The 20,015-nt window shown below is 43.9% G+C and overlaps 1 protein-coding gene and 1 non-coding gene across 3 annotated transcripts; both read right to left on the reverse strand.

The window, feature by feature from the left end:
• Positions 1 to 1,166: 1,166 nt before the first annotated feature.
• Trnak-uuu lies at positions 1,167 to 1,239 on the reverse strand. Its single transcript has one exon. It is a non-coding gene; the product is annotated as a tRNA-Lys (tRNA).
• An 8,542-nt stretch (positions 1,240 to 9,781) lies between these two features.
• On the reverse strand, positions 9,782 to 17,879 carry LOC111873983 (innexin shaking-B). Of its 2 annotated transcripts, none has more exons than XM_023869106.2 (4): positions 17,444 to 17,879; positions 15,268 to 15,966; positions 13,444 to 13,663; positions 9,782 to 10,576 (listed from the first exon to the last, which is right to left on the reverse strand). In XM_023869106.2, the coding sequence occupies exons 2-4, from the start codon at positions 15,619 to 15,621 to the stop codon at positions 10,050 to 10,052; spliced, it is 1,101 nt and encodes a 366-aa protein (XP_023724874.1). In that variant the 5' UTR covers positions 15,622 to 15,966; positions 17,444 to 17,879; the 3' UTR covers positions 9,782 to 10,049. The 2 variants fall into 2 exon arrangements, with proteins under 2 accessions (XP_023724874.1, XP_033611183.1); XM_033755292.1 differs by lacking the exon at positions 17,444 to 17,879 and adding an exon at positions 17,306 to 17,405.
• Positions 17,880 to 20,015: the final 2,136 nt, after the last annotated feature.

The following is a 20,015-nucleotide window of genomic DNA, read 5'->3' on the forward strand; positions in this document are numbered from 1 at the left end:
AAAGAGGGAAAGAAAACGGAATTTGTTCATTACAGATGCTGTTGACAAGAGAAAAGATAATAACGTAAGTTTGTCCGTAGGCACCGCCAGATGCTTAAAGAGCAAAAAGAATTATATAAAATGAGAGAGGGCGACTGCTGGCAAGATTCACCTCTAATTGTTTAAATAAATGAGAGAATTCTTGAATCGTTGCAGAACACACAGACTGGCTATACTGATACACCATCGAGAGTTTCTCGGGACTCTACGTTGTGCAGCACATCTTCTATTCGCCGAATGATTTTAAACAGCCACTTGGCAACAAGTATCGCGGTCTCTTTTAACTTACTGTCCTACTTTCGCTAGCTCCGTCGGTATAGCGACGGGCTACCGGCTGGACGCCCGGTGTTCGATTCTCGGCAGGGACAACAGACTTTTCTCCACAGCGTTCCAGCCGCCCCTAAAAGTTATTCAGTTAGGGGATGCGCTCTGGAATCGGCGCAAGGGAAGTATAACAATGTTTTAAAGCACAAATATCATACATACATACATACATACATACATACATACAAGTATTTTGTTTTTGGACATCGTCTTGTCTATTGTCTAAAAACCGTCCTGTTTCTTTTTGAAAACACAGCGTTTCGGAGACTGGATTCTGTCCCCGTCCTCAGGTGAAACCTACTCAGTTGGGTCCAATAGACAGAGCTAGCCCCTGTCTCCCTAGGTCTCATCTCATGCAAGCTGCCTGAGATCCTCGTTATACAGCTTCGGGGCGGACGCAGAGAAAATTCAATTTCCATCATCACCCCAACAGTTCCTCTCTTCTTATAGAGGCGTTCCTGCACCGCTGTTGCATAGAAACGGCAGTTCGTCTATTGTTGCTTGTGTATTCTTTGCCGCGGGAATATGTTTACTGAGCCGTTGCCTAGCAATGGACGTCTGCTGTGGCTCCACTATTCCGCCGTTCAGGCGTCATATCACAATATCACCTTAAAATTAACCAAGACCGCCGTCTTCTACACATTTCAACAAAAACTGAAATAATATCTGGGTTTCTGAGAANTGCATAATGTGAGTGGTTGAAAAAATGTAGTTAAATAACTTCAAAATGTATTCAGACGCTGTAAAGCTTACGTGGTTAAATTACCTGATAAATTATATTCATGAAGAACAAAATGTTTGAACGCCCGAACAGGGACTCGAACCCTGGACCCTTAGGTTAAAAGCCTAATGCTCTACCGACTGAGCTATCCGGGCTCGATGACGGAAAACACATGGAATTGTTTGTTTACTTAAAGATTCACACAGATAATTTTCATGACGTGTGTTGTGCGAGGAGGGGGGTTGGCCTTCACATGCTACTGGCTGCTAACGTAATCCTAAACACGGGATTTAGTGCGCTCCGCCCACATACAGAACGGTACTGGCTGAGCAAGGCAGTCTGAACTCCATATTGTGATCCCCTTGCCGGACCGGCACCCGCAACCCTCCAGCCACTCGCGGCACGATACCCAGGACAATGCATGCACAATAACGCCTGTCTTCCCCGTGTTCCTTCTTGGCCGGGCACGCAAAGAAATGCTGAGTGTCCGTCTGTGTATCCTCATGTATCATCTCGAGAAGCACTAAATAGATTTTTACGAAATTTGGTATTGACGACTCTTATTGAAGTGTGTCGACACGTTCCAGTTTTGGTTAAAATCGGTCAAAAATACCAGACACTTTACATGAAGATGCACTTGCTTTCTTGCGAGCATCTCGTACATAACTTGAGCATAACTCGCGACTAGACGTGTAACGATTCCGGTGAAAGTTGCAGAAGGAAAGCATTCGCCATGTTCTTACCCTCCGTGTTCGGGTTTCCCACCAAAGGAGCGAGGGTTTACTTTAAACTGTATATTTTTCTTTTCTTTTTATTAATGGAATTAGTATTGTTGTTATTGTCATTATTATTATTATTATTATTATTATTATTATTATTATTATTACATACTAGTGTGCGACGGGCTACGAGCTAGAAGGCCTGGCTTTAATTCCCGGCAGTGCAAGATTTTTCTCTTCTCCACAGCTCTGGGGCCCACCCAGCCTCCTATCCAATGAGAACCGGGGTCTCTTTCCCTGGGGTTACAGCGGCAGGGGCGTGAAACTGACCAGTCACTTCCATCTAGCGCCGAGGTCAAGAAACATGGAACCAAACCTGCACTCCCCCATGCGTCTCCATGGCGTGGTGCTTAATTATTTAGGCACAAAGACAATTTTACCTGTTTTATTACCTGCCAGTGTAACATGCTTTGAGAATTCAGCGGGAAGGCGGATCGTTTGTTTCAAAACCTTTGGCACAATTGCCTTCACCTGCTTTCTCCCATATTCTTTCCCAGTGCTGTATGTTACCTAAAGATGGGTTCAGGAAAGTGTTTAATACCGTCTCCCACTAATAACACGAGCAAATATTCAATCTTAAACCGTATTAAATTTAACATGTTAACATACAGTATTATATGTAGTAGTCACGGAATACACACGATACACAGAAACAAAATCCTACTATCCCGTTCATGACCTACCACATAATTCATATTCATTCAGCTTGTTAACGGTCGAAAATTCGCTGCTACAGCAACCCGAAATTTCGTAACGACACTTACAAACATTATAGAAAGCCAATGACGTAATATTTCTGTTTTCTGGCATATAAAACCATGTAGTCCGTTTAAAGTCAACTGACGTTTCGGAGAAATGTGTCGCCTCCATCTTCAGGGTCGAAGGAAGAGACAAGCAAGAAATCAGAGTGAAGAGGGTAGCTCTGCTTCAGCCTCTTCAAGCGAGCACCAGATAATACACTAAATTAGGCCACGACCAATTCCTCCCACACACTTCGCTGACCACCTTGTCATTCGACGCTCCTATAGTCTCAGCTGTTGACAGCCTCAGTAAATGAAACAGTGAAACAGACTTCTGTCGGCACGTGTTGCATTGAAATCTCATTTTAAAATGACTTACTTTTAACAAAGCATTGCCACCATCACTAATTTTGTTGATATGATCGACTTCTATAATCGCGTGGTTACTGTCACCAAAAAGAAAACTTTATCATGTCATTCCGAAAGAAAAAACGTCGGTTTTGCTTTGCGGCTGTGAATTTATGAAACTATAAATTTCCTTGCCGTCACAGAGAAAACGTTTTCTTGTGATGTAGGTAAGGTCTGGCAAAGTTTATTTCAGTGACACACAAATCGCCGTTGTGTCCAAATTTAACATCTCATCGGTCCTAATGATTTGTGGTTTCGTCTGCGCTTAGGAAGCCCAGAGTCTGGTAAGCTTCTCCGAATCTTCGTACATTAAATATAGATTTAGGGGAGGACTGCCAACCCCAGAAGGGGGTCGGCTATTATGGCGTGAACTGGGGACATTTTGAATCCAGTGCCGAAACCTTGAACATGTCAGACAATATATTTTTCGAAACGGCAATCTTATACCCTTACTAAAAGCACATGAACATGAGAGTTCCATAATATTGTAGCATGTCTGCTGAAAGCCAGAATTGTAAAGCCAGCAGAGAACCGTTGCTGGGGAACGGCTCTGTAAACATCCAGTTTCCTAAGCAGTTGTTTAGTAGCAGTCATGTGATCGCAGCAAACAACACGCACGCAATAATGGAAGAAATGCTTTCCTTGCGGTCCGTGTTGGGAGTATATAATGAGGATCATCTGCCATTAAGAGATAGTGATGAATCGGTGGTTAGTGTGTTCAGTTCTTGAACAGTAAGGGCGTGAGGAATAGCGCTTGTTAGAAGACGGTAACCAGGCAACGACCGGTGAAGACACAGCAGACTGAGAAAACATAATGCGTACTGTAGTGAACTGTAAATTGTAGTCACCAGTTGTTTAAGAATCCAATAAATGCTATTACCAATATAAATCCGTGTATGGTTAATCACGTGACAACGTTCGCACTAACTAGTTAAGTCCACGAAGGGCAGGCCTTTTTGAGAGGCAAATCGTTGATAAACAAGAATTTCCCGCCTTTTTATGAACCTCAAAGCTTCATTACCGTGTTCACAAGAGCCAGTCACTAGGCGCTATCCTGAGCCAGATCAATCCGCGTCTGCGCCCTCCATTCGTATTGCTTTATTTCAATATTTTACTCTCATCTGCGCCTAGTCTTCGAACTTGGCCCCTTTTCTGCTCTGACTTTCAAACAAAAATTGTAGGCGCACTTTTGATTTCTCATATACGTGCTACATGACCCACCACTAGCATCTCTTTTGATTTGATCGTATTAATTTGCTGATAAGTACAAATTCCGAAGTTCCTCATTAGGCAGTTCGCCGACTTTGAGAAGCAGAGTTCTGGCTGCTTAAAAAAATGTGGATGAAATCCTACCAGACTACACGGCGCTATATCTCAGAGGAGAATATTCTCCGCAGTCAAGGCTGTGAGAACCTGGACCCCAATGTATGATACCTAGAAATTTAAAACCCTTCCTTCCATATGGCCCCCTTGGCCGAATAAAAACACACAGTAACACACAGACAAACACAATAAAATGATGTCCTATTTCCAGTCTGTGGGGGAGGAGGGGGCGAAGTAAAGCTATCCCTGTAACAGGCTGTGGAGGCCCGTAGGGTTGTGAGACGTCGAGGCTCCCACGTTTCCTAGACAATCGGCTCACAGATGATGGCGAGGTTCTTAAATTAAACATCTATGTATTTATTCCGTCAATAATGCAGCAATCATTAAAATATTCACCATTCAACAGCAACACATGTTCCGGCCATACGGACATCCTCGGGTGTTTCGATGCGTCTGTGGCCGTAACATGTCGTGTTGCTGTTGAATGGTGAATATTTTAATGATTGTTGCGTTACTGACGAAATAAATACAGAGACGTTTAATTTAAGATGTGCAACAGGATGCTGAAGTACAGAATTACAAGCGAGGTTCTTAGCCTTACGCGCCGGCCGCCCTTTACCGTCAGAAGATTCCTGGTACTCATTTCTGTTAGAGGCTTAATCGACCCTAGGGCCACATTGCGGCTGGAAGGATTGGGTTAATTGAAAAATTTAATAACCTCACTGGGAATGTAACCCGCGAACTTAGGCCGCGCCACAGCTGAAGCGGTTAGTCGCTGGCTTCCCACAGCGGAGGCCCGCGTTCAATCCGGGGTCTGGTCAAATAGGATTTGTGGTGGACAAAGTGGCGCTGAGGCAGGTTTTCTCAGAGTACTTCGGTTTCCCCTGCCAATCTTCATTCCACCAACTGCTCCACAATCACCCTCACCTATCATCTGGGGCTGGTACGTACAATAGGCCAGAAGTGGCCGCAGTACAAGGGACTTGGTCCCACCCCACTAACAATAAATCAAACCGCGAACTTCCAGTTTGAAGTACAGTGCCTCAACCAAAAGGTCACAATGCTTGCAATTGACAATTGAATGTTCTAAGTGGCAGTTCAAGTTTTAGGGACACCCCTAACTAGGCGTGACACATGTTAACATGATGCACTTACGAGCAGCTGATGGTGGCGCAGATAACTTGCTCGTTAAATCGTTGTCTTCATTCTGACGGAGAGAGAGAAGTGAGACTAGGAACAGAGCCAAGACGGGAATACCGTAATAACTGGAGTAGACCTCTGCCGTTATGTCTCGCTCCCATTACTAACTATTTCGGGCCCCGTACAGACTGGCCATCAAATTGTATATGACAGTTCCCTTCAGTGAGGCTTATAAATATGGTGACTGTGCGAAACCTTATATATCTTAAAGATTTTGCACAGTATGTGTCTTTACTAGAGGGTCGGGATGCGTCAGACTGGACAAAAGGGGTCGGAGTTCGAGTCCCTGTAAGGTCAAGAATTTTCTCTTTTCCACGTCGTTCAGACCGGTTCTGGAACCCACTCAACCTCATATTCAATTGGAACTGAGAGCTCTTTCTATGGGGATAAAGCGGCTGGGGCGTGAACCTGACCCCTCACCTCCAACTAATGCAGAGGTCAAGAAAATGTGGGTCTATACAACCACTCCCCCCATATGCCTTCATGGCGTAGTGCTTAATTAGAACTGACTCCGCATAACAAACTCCTTCTTGACAAATAATATTCGCCCAGGTACTCAAGAAATTATGAGCCTTGTATGAAACCCTAATGTTCGTTGCCTTGTTCAGAAGAGCCCGTCACTGAACCTTATCACAAGCCACAAGAATCAAGACCACGTCCTAGCACAGTTTCTGTAAGATCATTTTAGAAGTGTCACGATTTAGAGCAACTATAGGCGAGGTTTTGATTGGTGAATAGATTTATTGACCACGTACAGCTCGTAACGACAGACAACTATATGACTATCCCTGGTTTCCACACTTCACAAACCACTCCACCCTGTCTTCTCAGTCTGCTCTCACTAGTCGTCACATAGTAACAGCTCTGAACAACGGCAATTCCTCTGCAAAATTTTCACTAGACGTTTCCTGGTAACGACTCTTAACAAGTGAGATTCTTCAGCTACCGTGGTCACGCCGCTGTCCACTGGTTAGTAATCCATAACTTAACTCTTAACTAAACTGCAGCGCCAATTGTCTTCAATTAACTCCTCGGCACGGACCACACAGAAGACACAGTCCTTCTATTGTTGTAGAGGCGTGTTTACGGCCGCGTTGTATAGTAAAACTCACGGAGCGGACCACATAGGAAGCACGGTTCTTCTATTGTGGGAGTTACCTAGCAAAGGCCGGTATTTACAGAGTCACTGCTCAGCAACGGGTCTGTACGCCACAGTATGATCCTATCATCTTCGCCTAGATCTGCTTCTTGGGACAGTGAGGATAAAGCTCAGTCTGACCTTGCGTATGTACTTGCAAACTTAGAATAGTGTTTGATGAGGAATGTATACAAGCGGACTTGGGGTCGTTACTATAATGTACGCAGCTTCAATGTGCAGCTCCATGTCAGTTGTATTTATCTTGGCGGACATAAAACTTTTCAGACGAATAACTCCTTCATGATTCTCTGCTCGAACTACGTCAATTTGAATCGTAAAACGTAACCTACACGGTGTCTAAAAAATTCAGTGTTGAATGAGAGTGAGGATAGTTCATTTAATTATAGATTGAAGACAATATTCATTGCACGTAATATTACTGGTAAGAAATGATGGCCCTGTAATTGAACCACGACAAATTATTGATCGCTTGGCCTGCTTGATATTGCACTGGATTCAATTGGAATTAATTTATTTTTAAAATTACCCGGACTCACTAGAAACTTACTTACTCATGGAGCCGAGCCCTTCTGAAGGAGCCGCCAATTCTGCAGCTACTCAAGAATTTCCCAGCATTTTATGGAACCCGAAGGTTCATTACCGTGTTCACAAGAGCCCTCCACTGGTCCCTATCCTAAGCCAGATCAATCCAATCTATACCATCCCGTCCTATCTCTCCAAGATCCACTTTAATATTGTCCACGCACCTACGCCTTGGTCTTCCCTGTGGTCTCTTTCCTTCTGGCTTTCCCACCAATATCCTATACGCATTCCTCGTCTCCCCATTCGTGCTACATGACCTGCCCAACTTATCCTCCTTGACTTCATCATTCTAATTATAATTGGAGAAGAGTAAAAGTTATGAAGCTCCTCATTATGCAGGTTTCTCCAACCTCCTGTCACTTCATCTCTCTTCGGTCCAAATACTCTCAACACCCTGTTCTCAAACACCCTCAGTCTATGTTCCTCCCTTAATGTCAGAGACCAAGTTTCACACCCATGCAGAACCACAAGCAAAATTATAGTTTTGTATATTCTAATTTTTACGTATTTATACAGCAGACGAGAAGACAAAAGGTTCTGGACTGACTGGTAGCAAGCATTACCCGAGTTCAATCGCCTCTTAAGTTCCTGCTGAATCAGATTTCGATCTTTTATCGTAATATTTATATATACATCAAGTAATCGGCTATCCCGCTGAGGATTTCTTGATTTTCCTCAGTCCCTCCAGGCACGACCGCAATCCCCCACGTCTTTTTCAATATATTATCCGCTAACATCATATCATTCAACTCTTCGAATCTGACTTCCTGACAGCGTAGTTAGAAATGTTACATGTGAAGGCACATCAGTTTCTGGAGTTTGTTATACAGGCTGATTCTAAATTATTGTCGGTGTTTCCGTGGCATACAGATTTCAAACCGGAAAGAATATAATAAAACTGCTTATCAACATGAAAGTGTAATTCAAAAAGTTTTATTGGCTATAGGCGGTTATGAACCTCCCCCCCCCCAAAAAAACACATATTTCTGGTGTACTTAACTGCAAAAGCAGCTCGTCTAATTGATTTTTGTGGGCTTAGAGAAAATTCTTCCTGGATTCGATCAACAACTTCCTGCGAAGTGCTCGGCCTTCCCGCTTCTTTTCGGTGCATAACAATACCGGTCTCTTGAGATTGCTTTAACCAGCGTCTTATAGCATTATCTGAAGCTGGAGCTTTTCCATATTGAGTTCTGTAACGACGTTGCAACTGAATAACGGACTTCGTTTCGTAAGACTAAAGCACACGCATTGCTCCTCTTGAACAGTCGCCATTTTGAGGTATGACGTCATATTTCTCCCAGACATCAATGGAGCGAGTATACAAAACTCTCTGAGTTACACTCTCATATTCAGTAAGCAGTTTTATTTTGTTATTTCCGGTTTGAAAATTATAGGTCTTGGAATTTAGAATCACACTGTACTTAAGGTAATCGTTAGTCATTGCATAGACATCCACTGTTTGCTTCCCATCTTCAGCATCAGTGGAAACAGCCAGGATGGATATTAAGGGGGATGTGGACTGGATTTAGCTGGCTCAGGATAGGATCAATTAGCGGGTTCATCCGAACACGGGTTTTGTAAATTACGAGGAGCTTCTTTACGAGCTACGAGACCGTCAGCTTCTCTATAAATACTCATGTGCATGTAAGAAATCAAGATGGAGCTAGGAACAATATGGGTAGGAAGGCTGTATGCTAGTTCTGTCTGACGGCTCGCAATCTAACCCTGTCCTAACAGTGTCCTCTGCTGAAGAATATCCCACAAGTGACTCACTGTCCCAGGCTGGCGACCATCTCACACCAACCTACTGTTCTCTTCAGTGACTGACTCGGTCACTCACCAACCAACTCTCTTCACTCACTCCACTCAACTAACTGTACTGGTTATAACATTTAGACACGGATCGCGTAGAAAACACCGCTCCTCATTTTTGTAGTTCAGTCGTCTCCATGGGAACATGTTTGTTTGCGAAGCCGTTACTCAGCAAACGGCTCTTGTTTCATTGCTTTTTCTCGCGGTCGTTGCCTAGCAACAGTTCTACATGCTTGCTTGCTTGCTTACTTACTTACTTACTTACTTACTTATGGAGCTGAGCCCTTCTTGAGGAGAAGCCAAATGTGCAGCTACTCGAGAATTTGCCTGCATTTTATGGAACCCGAAGGTTCATTACCGTGTTCTCAAGAGCACTCCACAGGTTCCTATCCTGAGCCAGATCAATCCAATCCATACCATCCCATCCTATATCTCTAAGACCCATTTATAATATTATCCAACCACCTACGCTTTGGTCTTCCCAGTGGTCTCTTTCCTTCTGGCTTTCCCACCAATATCCTCTACATGCTACAATATGATGACGCTTAAGTATACTGTCCGGGGAAAGTCTTACACTAACGAGCACTGGACCCGAGACAGTACGTATTAGTGCCACAAGACTGCGCACCTCGCGCCTTTATACTGTTTATGAAGGAAACGTGCAAAGGCTCGGAAGTATGCAACAGAAAGCATATACGGTTGGTTGTCTTTATTGCACTGTTCCAGGGCAGGAGCAAAATGTTTGTTAAGGGTGGGAGGATTACGTAAGTGTAGTAAAGCGAGATGAAGGAGAAATGAGAACACGACATTGCGCCTTCATTGCTGTTAGTTTATTGTATAGTGTGCTTCACTTTTCTGCTAATGTTTGTGTGTGTTATTTGTCCCTTGTCTTATTTTAGTGCCACTGCCACCGGGTGAGAACCCACTTGCAGTTAAATAATAACGAGAACAAGAGCCACGCTTTATAAATGTTCCGTTAGTTGCATCATGCTACCGTTACGTTTCCCTATTATGTCGACCAAGTGTTCCATAACGTCACGGAAAATCCTGGAGTCCAGATTTTCACCCAACATGCAGAAGAGGAACCAGTCACCGATCCCACAACGGCGGTCGATCTGCGCAAGAACACCGTGATCAATGTGCCCGAAACGTTTACGCAAAACGTAAATTCTGAATTTAGAACTTGTTATTATGCTAATCGTGAATATGAACCACACCGAAGTGAAGATCAGGAGCACGATCAACCAGAACCACAGGAACGTGTAAATCTTCCCGTTCAAGGCGTTCAGTGGCAGCACGCACAGGGAATCATAGCGAACCAGAGTCCCAGAAGCGCCGATATTGTGGAAAGTGCACTTCACCGTTTTCGGAAAGACGTACGTCATGGGGTCCTCTCTGCCCTCGTCATCGCTTGCCATGAAGCTCAGGACTCTGGAACCGTAGGACCAAAATTCGCCACCGAGGAAATGATCCATGAAGAATATCTGGCCTGTAAGAAGAACAAAACTGCAGTTCGTCTACCAGTTGCTGAGGTTCTGTCAGACACCGCGCATAAACATGCCGAACTGTGATAGCACAAACAGCTGGAGAAGAAACGAGTGGCACGCTCGAAAACAAAGAGAGGTAACTAGTAAGAAAGAAGGAAATAAAGACAAAGAGAAAGATAAATGAAAGAGTAATATAGAAGAAAATAAAGACAGAGAAATAAAAATAAAGAGTAAGAAAGAACTAATGTTCCCACCTCATGACTCGTAGTACGCGGGTTCAAGCCCGGCGGAGGTCGTGGAATTTTTAAGGGCGGAAAAATTCAGGGAAAAAGTCCTCCGGGAGGGACTTTAAGCCGTGGGTCCCGTGTCGTAGCTTTACGGCACGTAAAAGAACCTCATATCTCCTAAGGAGGTCACTGAGCAAAATTCAAGGACATTTCCCGCCCAACAGTAGTCTCTAACGTCTCTGATAGATGGGGGAAGCATTATAGATACGGCTAAGCCAGTAGAGGCCGAACTCGCTGGCTTGTTCGGGACTGATGGTAAGCACCAGTATCGGTAGGGTATAGAGACTGGTAGAATATCATAGAGGGAAGCACAATGGACCAATACTGGTCTAAGTGCATGGGGAAACCCACCCTCTCCAATAACTAACTAAGAAAGAAGAAAATAAAGACAGAGAAATAAAAATAAAGAGTAAGAAAGAAGAAAATAAAGACAGAGAAATAAAAATAAAGAGTAAGAAAGAAGAAAATTAAAACAGAAGTAGAAATAAAGAGTAAGATATGAGAAAATAAAGACAGAGAGAAAGATAAATAAAAAGTAAGAAATAAATAGAGACAAATGGAAATAGAGGCACAGCTAAGTAACGAGTGCAGGAGGAAGACAGACAGTGAATAAAACAGTGAGATGATGGCACAAAGACAGACAGAAAGAGAAAGAAATGGGAGGCAAGAGAAGTAACGTTATGGAACGGGGATAAAGGGAGCAGGATAGTATTGGCTCCCCCTGGTAACCACCCTTCCCTGCCAAGTAAATCAATCTCAAGTCCTTACAAGTCGACACATTATTATTATTATTATTATTATTATTATTATTATTATTATTATTATAATAACAAAAAACACTTATGAAGAAGAAGAAAATGGATAATTGCAATCGGAATTTAGACCAATCATACGCTGTCCTTTGCAAGCGAGACTGTGGCGCTGTCTGCGGAGCTAGGCTCAGCAGACAAGTTCCTCCTTACAAGGGTAGATGAGGACCTGTAGCCTACTTGACGTCTCAGTTTTTAGTATCTAGGTGACCTCACCCTCTGGGGGGTGGAATGGTTAAGCCCTTCCAGGCTGACTATCTTTAAATTAAAGTGAATATCGCTGTTGTTTTCATAATGCCAGTTGTGACTGGATGATCTCTCTTCGAATTCTACTGAGATTCTTTAAAATGCACTCAGTCATTGCTATAAGACAGTCGTATCACAGGATACAAGAATCCCGTACAAAATTTCCTAATACGTTTCTTGAGTAAACATTACGTAGTCTTGTGGTCTATCAGTATTTTGCTGGCCGACCACATTCTAAGGATTTTACAGCGGAAACTAAACGTGATTTCCTCTTCCGGCTTGAGGCAAAAAAAGAAATGTGGAAACAACAGATAGCCTACATCCTCTGAGTCAATAAAGAAATAATTACGAAATCAATGGAACCTTAATATTTTTTTCCTTGGCACTACAGCCCCCGTGGGCCTAGGCCTACCTCCATGAACTTCTCCGTTCATTTCGGTTTTTCTATATTTTACACAGTCGGTAGGACTCCTTTGGCGGGTGATCAGCTTGTCGCAAGGCCTCTACCTGTACACAAACACAGAAAAAAGCACACACACAAACTAAACACCCATGCCCTGAGTAGGATTCGAACCCACGATCCCGATTTCCAAGCGGGCGAAGACAGTAGACGCCTTAGACCGCTCGGCTACCGTAACCGGCCCTTAATATATTAGGATGCAATATATGTGCTTGCGTGCTCATGTGGGGGAGAGGTGGCTCACAACACCGTAAATATGTGCATACATGTACACTTCCAGACATACAAACACACATATGTAGCTACACATTCATATCTCTTTACACAAGTTCATAATGACACTGCGTGAGGTTACCGCAGTGCGACTACAGAGTCTACACTCACTCGCTGCAGATAACACTCATTCCTCCACGAATAGAATTCGTGCCGTCAATTTCATGAAAAGTTCTCACTCAGAAGAGCTTCTTTTCTTATTGCTAGTGGGGTGGGACCGTTGGGACCGTTGGGACTAAGTCCCTTGTACTGCGGCCACTTCTGGCCTACTGTACCAGCCCCAGATGATAGGTGAGGGTGACTGTGGAGCAATTGGTGGAATGAAGATTGGCAGGGGAAACCGAAGTACTCGGAGAAAACCTGCCCCACCGCCACTTTGTCCACCACAAATCCCACTTGACCAGACCCCTGATCGAACCCGGGCCGCCGCGGTGGGAAGCCAGCGACTAACCGCTTGAGCTATGGCGCGGCCCTCAGAAGGGCTTGCTGAAACCTGCATCCGGTATTCAATATTTTCTTTTCATATTGATTGTTACGATGTGAAATTTCATGACCATGGTATATTAATACAATTATTTACTTTTTGGGCGTTATCCATCGCCCTTTTTTTGTTTAGAAACAAAGTTTCGGAAAGTAGACTCTGTCTCCCAACTTGAAGACGGAGTCAGAGTCCAGTCTCCGAAACCTTCGTTCTAAATAAATGAAATCATGGCTATGGTTAACTTCCGAAACGTCGACAATTGTGTTGGTTGCCCAGACATTCATTCTAGATGGGGTGGGAATTGTGAACGCACCGATAATATTAATGAAAGCGAGCACTTCGCAGAACAAGTAGCGGCAGGCCCACCAAGTGTGGTTGTTCATATTCTCGTGCAGGTAATCCACCAACATCTCCTTCTTCTGCGCCTTCTCTTCTTTAGAGACGAACCCGATGTTCAGATCCATCCTGAGTGCTTGTAGCTTCCCGCCTTCCCAATTCTTCCACAGCCATCCTGGGATGTAGAACAGGATAGCCTGCAACGACCATAAAGCATGAATAACAACAGTGCATGAACTGCTCCTCTGGTAGACAGATAACCGTATCTTTCGTATTGGCTAGCAGTAAGACAGGCGGATTGTCTGCCTATCTCTACGTGACCGTCGTAACTGCTAAGTGCACCTGTACTCTGTATCGTGTGGAGCCACGCCATAGCTCAAACGGTTAGTCGCTGGCTTCCCACCGCGGCGGCCCGGGTTCGATCCCGGGTCTGGTCAAGTGGGATTTGTGGTGGACAAAGTGGCGCTGGGGCAGGTTTTCTCCGAGTACTTCGGTTCCCCTGCCAATTTTCACTTCACCAAATTCTCCACATCATAATCACCCGCGACAGGCTACAATAGGCCAATCAGTGGCTGCCGAGTGGACCCAGTTGGACTCCACCACCCACTAAAAGAAATGTATCGCGCGGACAGTGGCATTCTGTCTGTGTGCTGTGGATAGTGGATGTACGTATAGCTCCACACATTCTTAACCTCAACGCTAGCTGAAGATGAGCGGCCCTATCCCTTGCCTCTGAACCCCTCTGGGGAAGAACACCTGGTACCCGTGGTGCTGAGACCTGGTCTGGACCCTGTGGGTCGCGCGGCCTGTAGCCTGGTTGCTGTACCGATTGAGCTATCGCCACTCCCTCGATATTCAGCTGTTTAATTGCCTCAAGCGTACATCAGAGCCACCTAGCGAAACTTTGCGACGAATAAACTGACTCTGCTGTTTCAAATATGAAAATCCCGCACTAAACACGATGGTGAGCCACCTCCATCCAATTCCTATTCCCTCAGTCTATTTCCGTATGCGCAACAGTAATCTGATAACGGATAAGTACATATACACATGCGCAGTCACGGTCTTCTGTGGAGGCACGAAGTAGAGACTGCTGGACAGGTGGCCTACCTAAACGGCGAGAGCAAGCAGTTTCTCTAAACGCCGCGTTCCTGTGTCACACGGTGTAAATAATAACAAGTTCATGTTCTGATGATCTGTTACCAACAAAATGTCATGATTTTATATTCAGTGGCGCTATTTTAAGCGAAAGTAAGTTGCTTTTCCTGTAATGGCACAAATTTCATGTCGCATTTCACGAATGCCCCTCGATTCCATGCATAATGAGAAGCTTCGTAACTTGTACTTTTCTCCAAGTATAATTAGAATGATCAAGTCAAGGAGGATGAGGTGGGCAGGGCATGTGGCATGAATGGGGGAGAAGAGGAATGCATATAGGATATTGGTGGGAAAGCCAGAAGGAAAGAGACCACTAGGAAGAACAAGGCGTAGATGGTTGGACAATATTAGAGTGGATCTTAGAGAGATGGGATGGGATGGATTGGATAGATCTGGCTTAGGATAGGGACCAGAGTAGGGCTCTTGTGAACAAGGTAACGAACCTTCGGGTTCCATAAAATGCCGGAAAATTCTTGAGTAGCTGCAGAATTGGCTTCTCCTCAAGAAAGGCTCAGCTCCATAAGTAAGTAAGTTATGGAAATATGGGAAAATCAATAAATTAATTATCACCACGTGTCTTGTTGATATGATACCTGAAATTTCATCACCGTAACCAAAACAACCCGCCAGTTCGGTTACTTACCTGAAAAAACAGACTCAGAAATACCCAGGGGTAGTAGAATTTGGTCCTTCTACTGCCTTTGCCTTCCGGAGTCGCCACGCCAGGATAAGTGAACCCTGAGCCGGTTTTCTTCTGAAATTCTTCCGGCACTGTGAATGTGGATTGAGACCAGCAATGTGCGTCCAACACAGCCCGAGGAATCGTTTCAGTGCTGCAATTTATTGGGCTCCTCACGTACTGGTTGAGCCCCACAATCAAACAGAATATTAAGAGTAAAGCAACCGTTGCCGAGTGATGGAGCCTGAACACAAAACTGTCCGTCTGAATCCTTTGCCTTCTGAAGAATGTGAGAACACGTTTGAATATGTCCAGCATTTCGGATCTATTCTTTGTAGTCTTTAAGAATCACCACCAAGCTCTTTATCACCACGGACACGAGTATCACGTGACACGTAACGTGAACAGGAATGCACACTCTCGGAAGGCCTTAGCAACGTTACGAAAACGTTAATGTGGCCAAGTTAAGTCGCCCTTGCGCTTAATTAAGCATCAGGACATGAAGATATCTGTTGCAGTGGAGGTATAATTGCACTCATTCTTAACCTCGACGTTAAGTGTAGCGCAGTGATTAGCTTCACGGCCTGGTCGCCTTCACTTCTGGAAGAGCTCCTTGCACCCATCAAAGAGCAGACTGGGCGGCCCACAGAACCGCTCTGTACGCTGTGGAGAAAATAAGAACATCTTAGTCTTGCCTAGGACTAAATCACATTTCCTCGCACGCCTAGCCCGTAGTAAGCTACTATACCGACAGAGCTCTCTCGGATCTTGCATTAACCCTTTCAAAATTACAGAAAACGCATTACGGCTCCGCCACAGAGCCCAACAGGTTACTGCTGTTTAGGGAAACAGCCGCTGTTTACTGTGAGACCCATACGGAACACACAGATACACCCCGTGGGCAGAATGCAGAGTTTTAGTGTGTTAAAGCGGGTAGTACATACAGTAACCACTGGTCTTTAAATGGTTAAGATCGATGCTAGGAAACTATACAGTGGCTGATGTAAGTTGGATGGGACTGTCTCAGGCGGACTTTGAAATTAGCTGAGATGAAATTATGGGTTCCCTTATCAGGAAATTAGGTACGTCGGTGGATAGGTATTTTGATTATAAAGGGACAAAGATTTATAAGAGAGTAATCACATCCTGAATCAATGTAAAACCCGTAATTGTATTTTAGTGAATTTTAAAATGTCACCTCTCCTTACCAAATAAATCTTTCGACAATCTCTTATCTATGGTTACCGAAAGAAACCATGACAATTTGAAGATATTCGGTTCCCATGTTAACCTGTGCAGTATTCTTACGTGTCTTAGAGGCGTATGAGTCCACGAAAGTGCAAATTACGTAATGAGCATCTGTTTTAGTAGCGAACTTTGTGCCAGTGGGTACAAGAAGTGATGCACAGTGGTGACGTCCAGATGAGGCCTTAAGAATCCTGGGAAATGCGTTGAAAAGTGCGGCAGAACAAAGAACATAATCATATAGAACGGTTCTTCAAGAAACCCGCTACAAAATAAAATTATTTACCATTGTCCTGTACCCTACTGACGGCCTAATTTATTGCAACGTGTCTTTCAAGGGGTGGTCTCAAATTACGATTACGTTTGTCAAACGTTTTACCTTGCACATTTTACATAACATATTTGAACCACCCACAGAGATACATCATCCCGGACGAAGGAAAACCTAAGACTACTCGTGACTCCAGTGTATACACTCGTTAACATTTTTAAATCAGTCTAAAAATATATTGCTGTTTCCAGTGTTCGTAATTGCCCACCTGTGTTTTATTACAGCACGACACTAGTATCGCCCCTTATTAAAGCTAGAATTCACTAATACAGCAAACTTGATTCACTGTTTCCTTGTTCAGAACTTGTAGCGCTTGTGGGACATGACGCCGTATTATTTGGTCCATGGGTACCAACATTTTGGAGGAGCCTACTGCTTCCATCTGAAGTCTGAGGCATCAGGTTTCTCTACAATGTCGATACTTACCAAACAACACGGTGTCGTCCACAGTCACCGCCGTGTGACACTCAGATTTCATGTTTCTGTGCATCGATGTTGGATGTATCGAGTCTTTCAAATCACAGATACGTTGCACACAGCAGGCAAGATGACAGGAGTACTCACGTTTGTTTCGAACCCGAGTGCTTTAAGCAGTCTGGATTGTGCTGCAGCAGCTTGTGACGTGCTCTCACACACACTGGAACACTGCCGATACATTGCGAGCAACACACCGCCTCACGTGCCGTTTTATATTGCGCTTTTCCGCCATCATCCGGTGCTTTGTAGCTGAAGCCACTAACCCCACGGCGCAATATTCTTTCAAGGATAACAGCTATGTTGTTGTTACATGCGCGTTTTCCTTGAGCGTGCAGTCAACAGTTGCGTGCGTGAGAGTGATCGGACAGTCAAGACTGGCATCCCTGGGCATTGCTGTTTGTTTAGCGGGCATTCAGTCTTTGGCAGTGATATAATAATTCGGGATCCGTGGGATAGGTAACAGACACTAAACTTCTGGTAGCAGACCCGTGTCAAATTCATGCAGCTCCCTGTGATCCATGGTGTAACCGTTCTCTCACCTCGCGTTCGTCCCCTCTTGCTGCGGCAGGGTCGCTCTGTAGTTACCGCTAAGGCCTAGCGCACACATGTAATTGTCAGTTGAACGATTGTTGGCCAAAAATTGCGCACAATCGTGGAGGCACAACGATTTACAATTTCGAGTTGTCCAAAACTACTCCAATGATCAGTCGGTCAGTGTACGTACGTGCACTGTTGCTACGATTCAGGAAAAGAGAAAGCAGGGATATTAGGTTCACCCTATTTATAGCGAAAGTCTGTTAAAAGGAAAACTTTACACATTGTACCATGAACTGAGACAATACCAACCAAAATTTTTCGATTATTGCAGAATGAGTGTTGATAGTTTTGATGAATTGTTGCTTCTTCTGAAACCTCATATCTTGTACAAGAATACAAGATGGAGATTGACTATAGCAATGTACAGTGAGTGCAATATATGATCGTACTCCCTCAATATCACGCAGAAAACAGCGAAACGAAAGCACAGACATATGAACCGGTTTCTTTAAGGGCGGCTTGAGCTATTCTTACACATTAAAAGGCTTACGCCCTTTGAAATAAATCCGATTCATTAGTTATTAATAACGGACATAAGATAATGTTAACATAGTACTCATATTTTTTCTTATTAATTAATAAAATTGTCATGAATGAAATGGAATTTAATATTTCTATAATTATTATTGGAAACCCCCAAAACAAACTCCGTGGTTTTAGTCCGCAAGCGAACTATACCGACCGAGCGACCGCCGTTTGTCGTCGAAGTTGGTGCCAACTTTAGCGATAGAGGGTGTCGCGTGGTCAGCGCAACGAATCAACACGGCCGTTAATTTCGGTTTTGGAAGCACAAAAAAATAGTATTTGTCTCTTATATAACATTACGGGTATGATCGCTTTTTATGTAAGTCATTAGACTCGTTACACTTCAATAAGAATTGTCAAGGAAATAAAAATTCATCATGCTAAAAATACTGTATTTGTAATATATTACAGAAAACTTTTCGAGTAAACATAAATGATTGTACTATATATAATTAAAACATTTAACAGAAATTTGATCCCACAAGTTGCAGCTAGAGGAGCTAGAATGAGCGCGAAGACAGGCAGGAAAAGACGCAAATTTTTGACTGAAGGTCAAATCATGCACGATTTCCAGTTGTACGTGTGCGCACTCCCATAACAGCTCATGTACGCCCATCTTCTCAACAACAGTTGAGTCGGCGGGCACTTGAGGTAGAGCCCAACTGCTCACCGACTGTTGTAACAACTATCGTGATACGTGCGCACTACCATTAAACGCAATGGTTCTCGGCGACGTGCCCAACTATCGGCCAACTATCGTTCAACTGAAAATTGCATGTGTGCACTGGGCGTAAGTGTAGTGCAGATTGGGCTCCATCTCTTTCACCGGACAGCAATAGATCCGTCTCAGTGTCTTGCACGGGCCTTGTTCAGGCAGGTGATCCGAACAAAATTATATGCACAGCAAGTCACCACACACTTAGTAAAACTTATTAATTTTTGCTTCACGAGATATACCTGAACACTGACTCATGTTATTAATGTACACTATTGAGGCTTTCACCACTGTACCTTTCTTTGCTTATTTTGTTTTCAGACTAGACACATGCACCTACGTCTCACACGTTTAGCGTTCAGTAAGCTTCTCTCACGCTACAGAGAGACGTGCAGTATCCCGCGACCGCTAGCATGATGCAGTATGCAATTAACAACAGTCCCGATTGGCTGTTTGTTCCCGGTGCTGTCCCGAGTTACAAGCTCGAGCCAATCGTACTACTTTTAATAATTGCATCATGCATTCCTTCTAGAACATTCTATATGACGCAATATGATCTTTAACAAAGAAAATTCTGGAACTTCAAAATTTCACAAGATGTCCCTCCGTACTGCACATCTCTCAACATAGCGACTGGTCTCCCGGATAATATGATGCGTTTTATTACATCAGATTCATATACATAATGCTTAAACCATATACAATGCAATAATTACCACGTAAATATATTTGTATACACAAAAATGGATAAATATGTCACCAAGGAGGAGTAATCGGTTATAATGACAACGCTATCCTCCCAGTCTCTGCTCATCATCAGTG

Source organism: Cryptotermes secundus, unplaced genomic scaffold, assembly GCF_002891405.2.
Source record: "Cryptotermes secundus unplaced genomic scaffold, Csec_1.0 scaffold870, whole genome shotgun sequence".
NCBI classification, from domain to species: domain Eukaryota; kingdom Metazoa; phylum Arthropoda; class Insecta; order Blattodea; family Kalotermitidae; genus Cryptotermes; species Cryptotermes secundus.

Coding starts and splice junctions, on each gene's coding strand:
- LOC111873983 (XM_023869106.2), bottom strand. CDS start 15,621: ATGCTGGACATATTCAAACGTGTTCTCACATTCTTCAGAAGGCAAAGG. Junction 13,664..15,267: donor TTCTGAGTCTGTTTTTTCAG/GTAAGTAACCGA, acceptor TGGTCGTTGCAG/GCTATCCTGTTCTACATCCC. Junction 10,577..13,443: donor CGCTTTCATTAATATTATCG/GTGCGTTCACAA, acceptor TTCTTCTTACAG/GCCAGATATTCTTCATGGAT.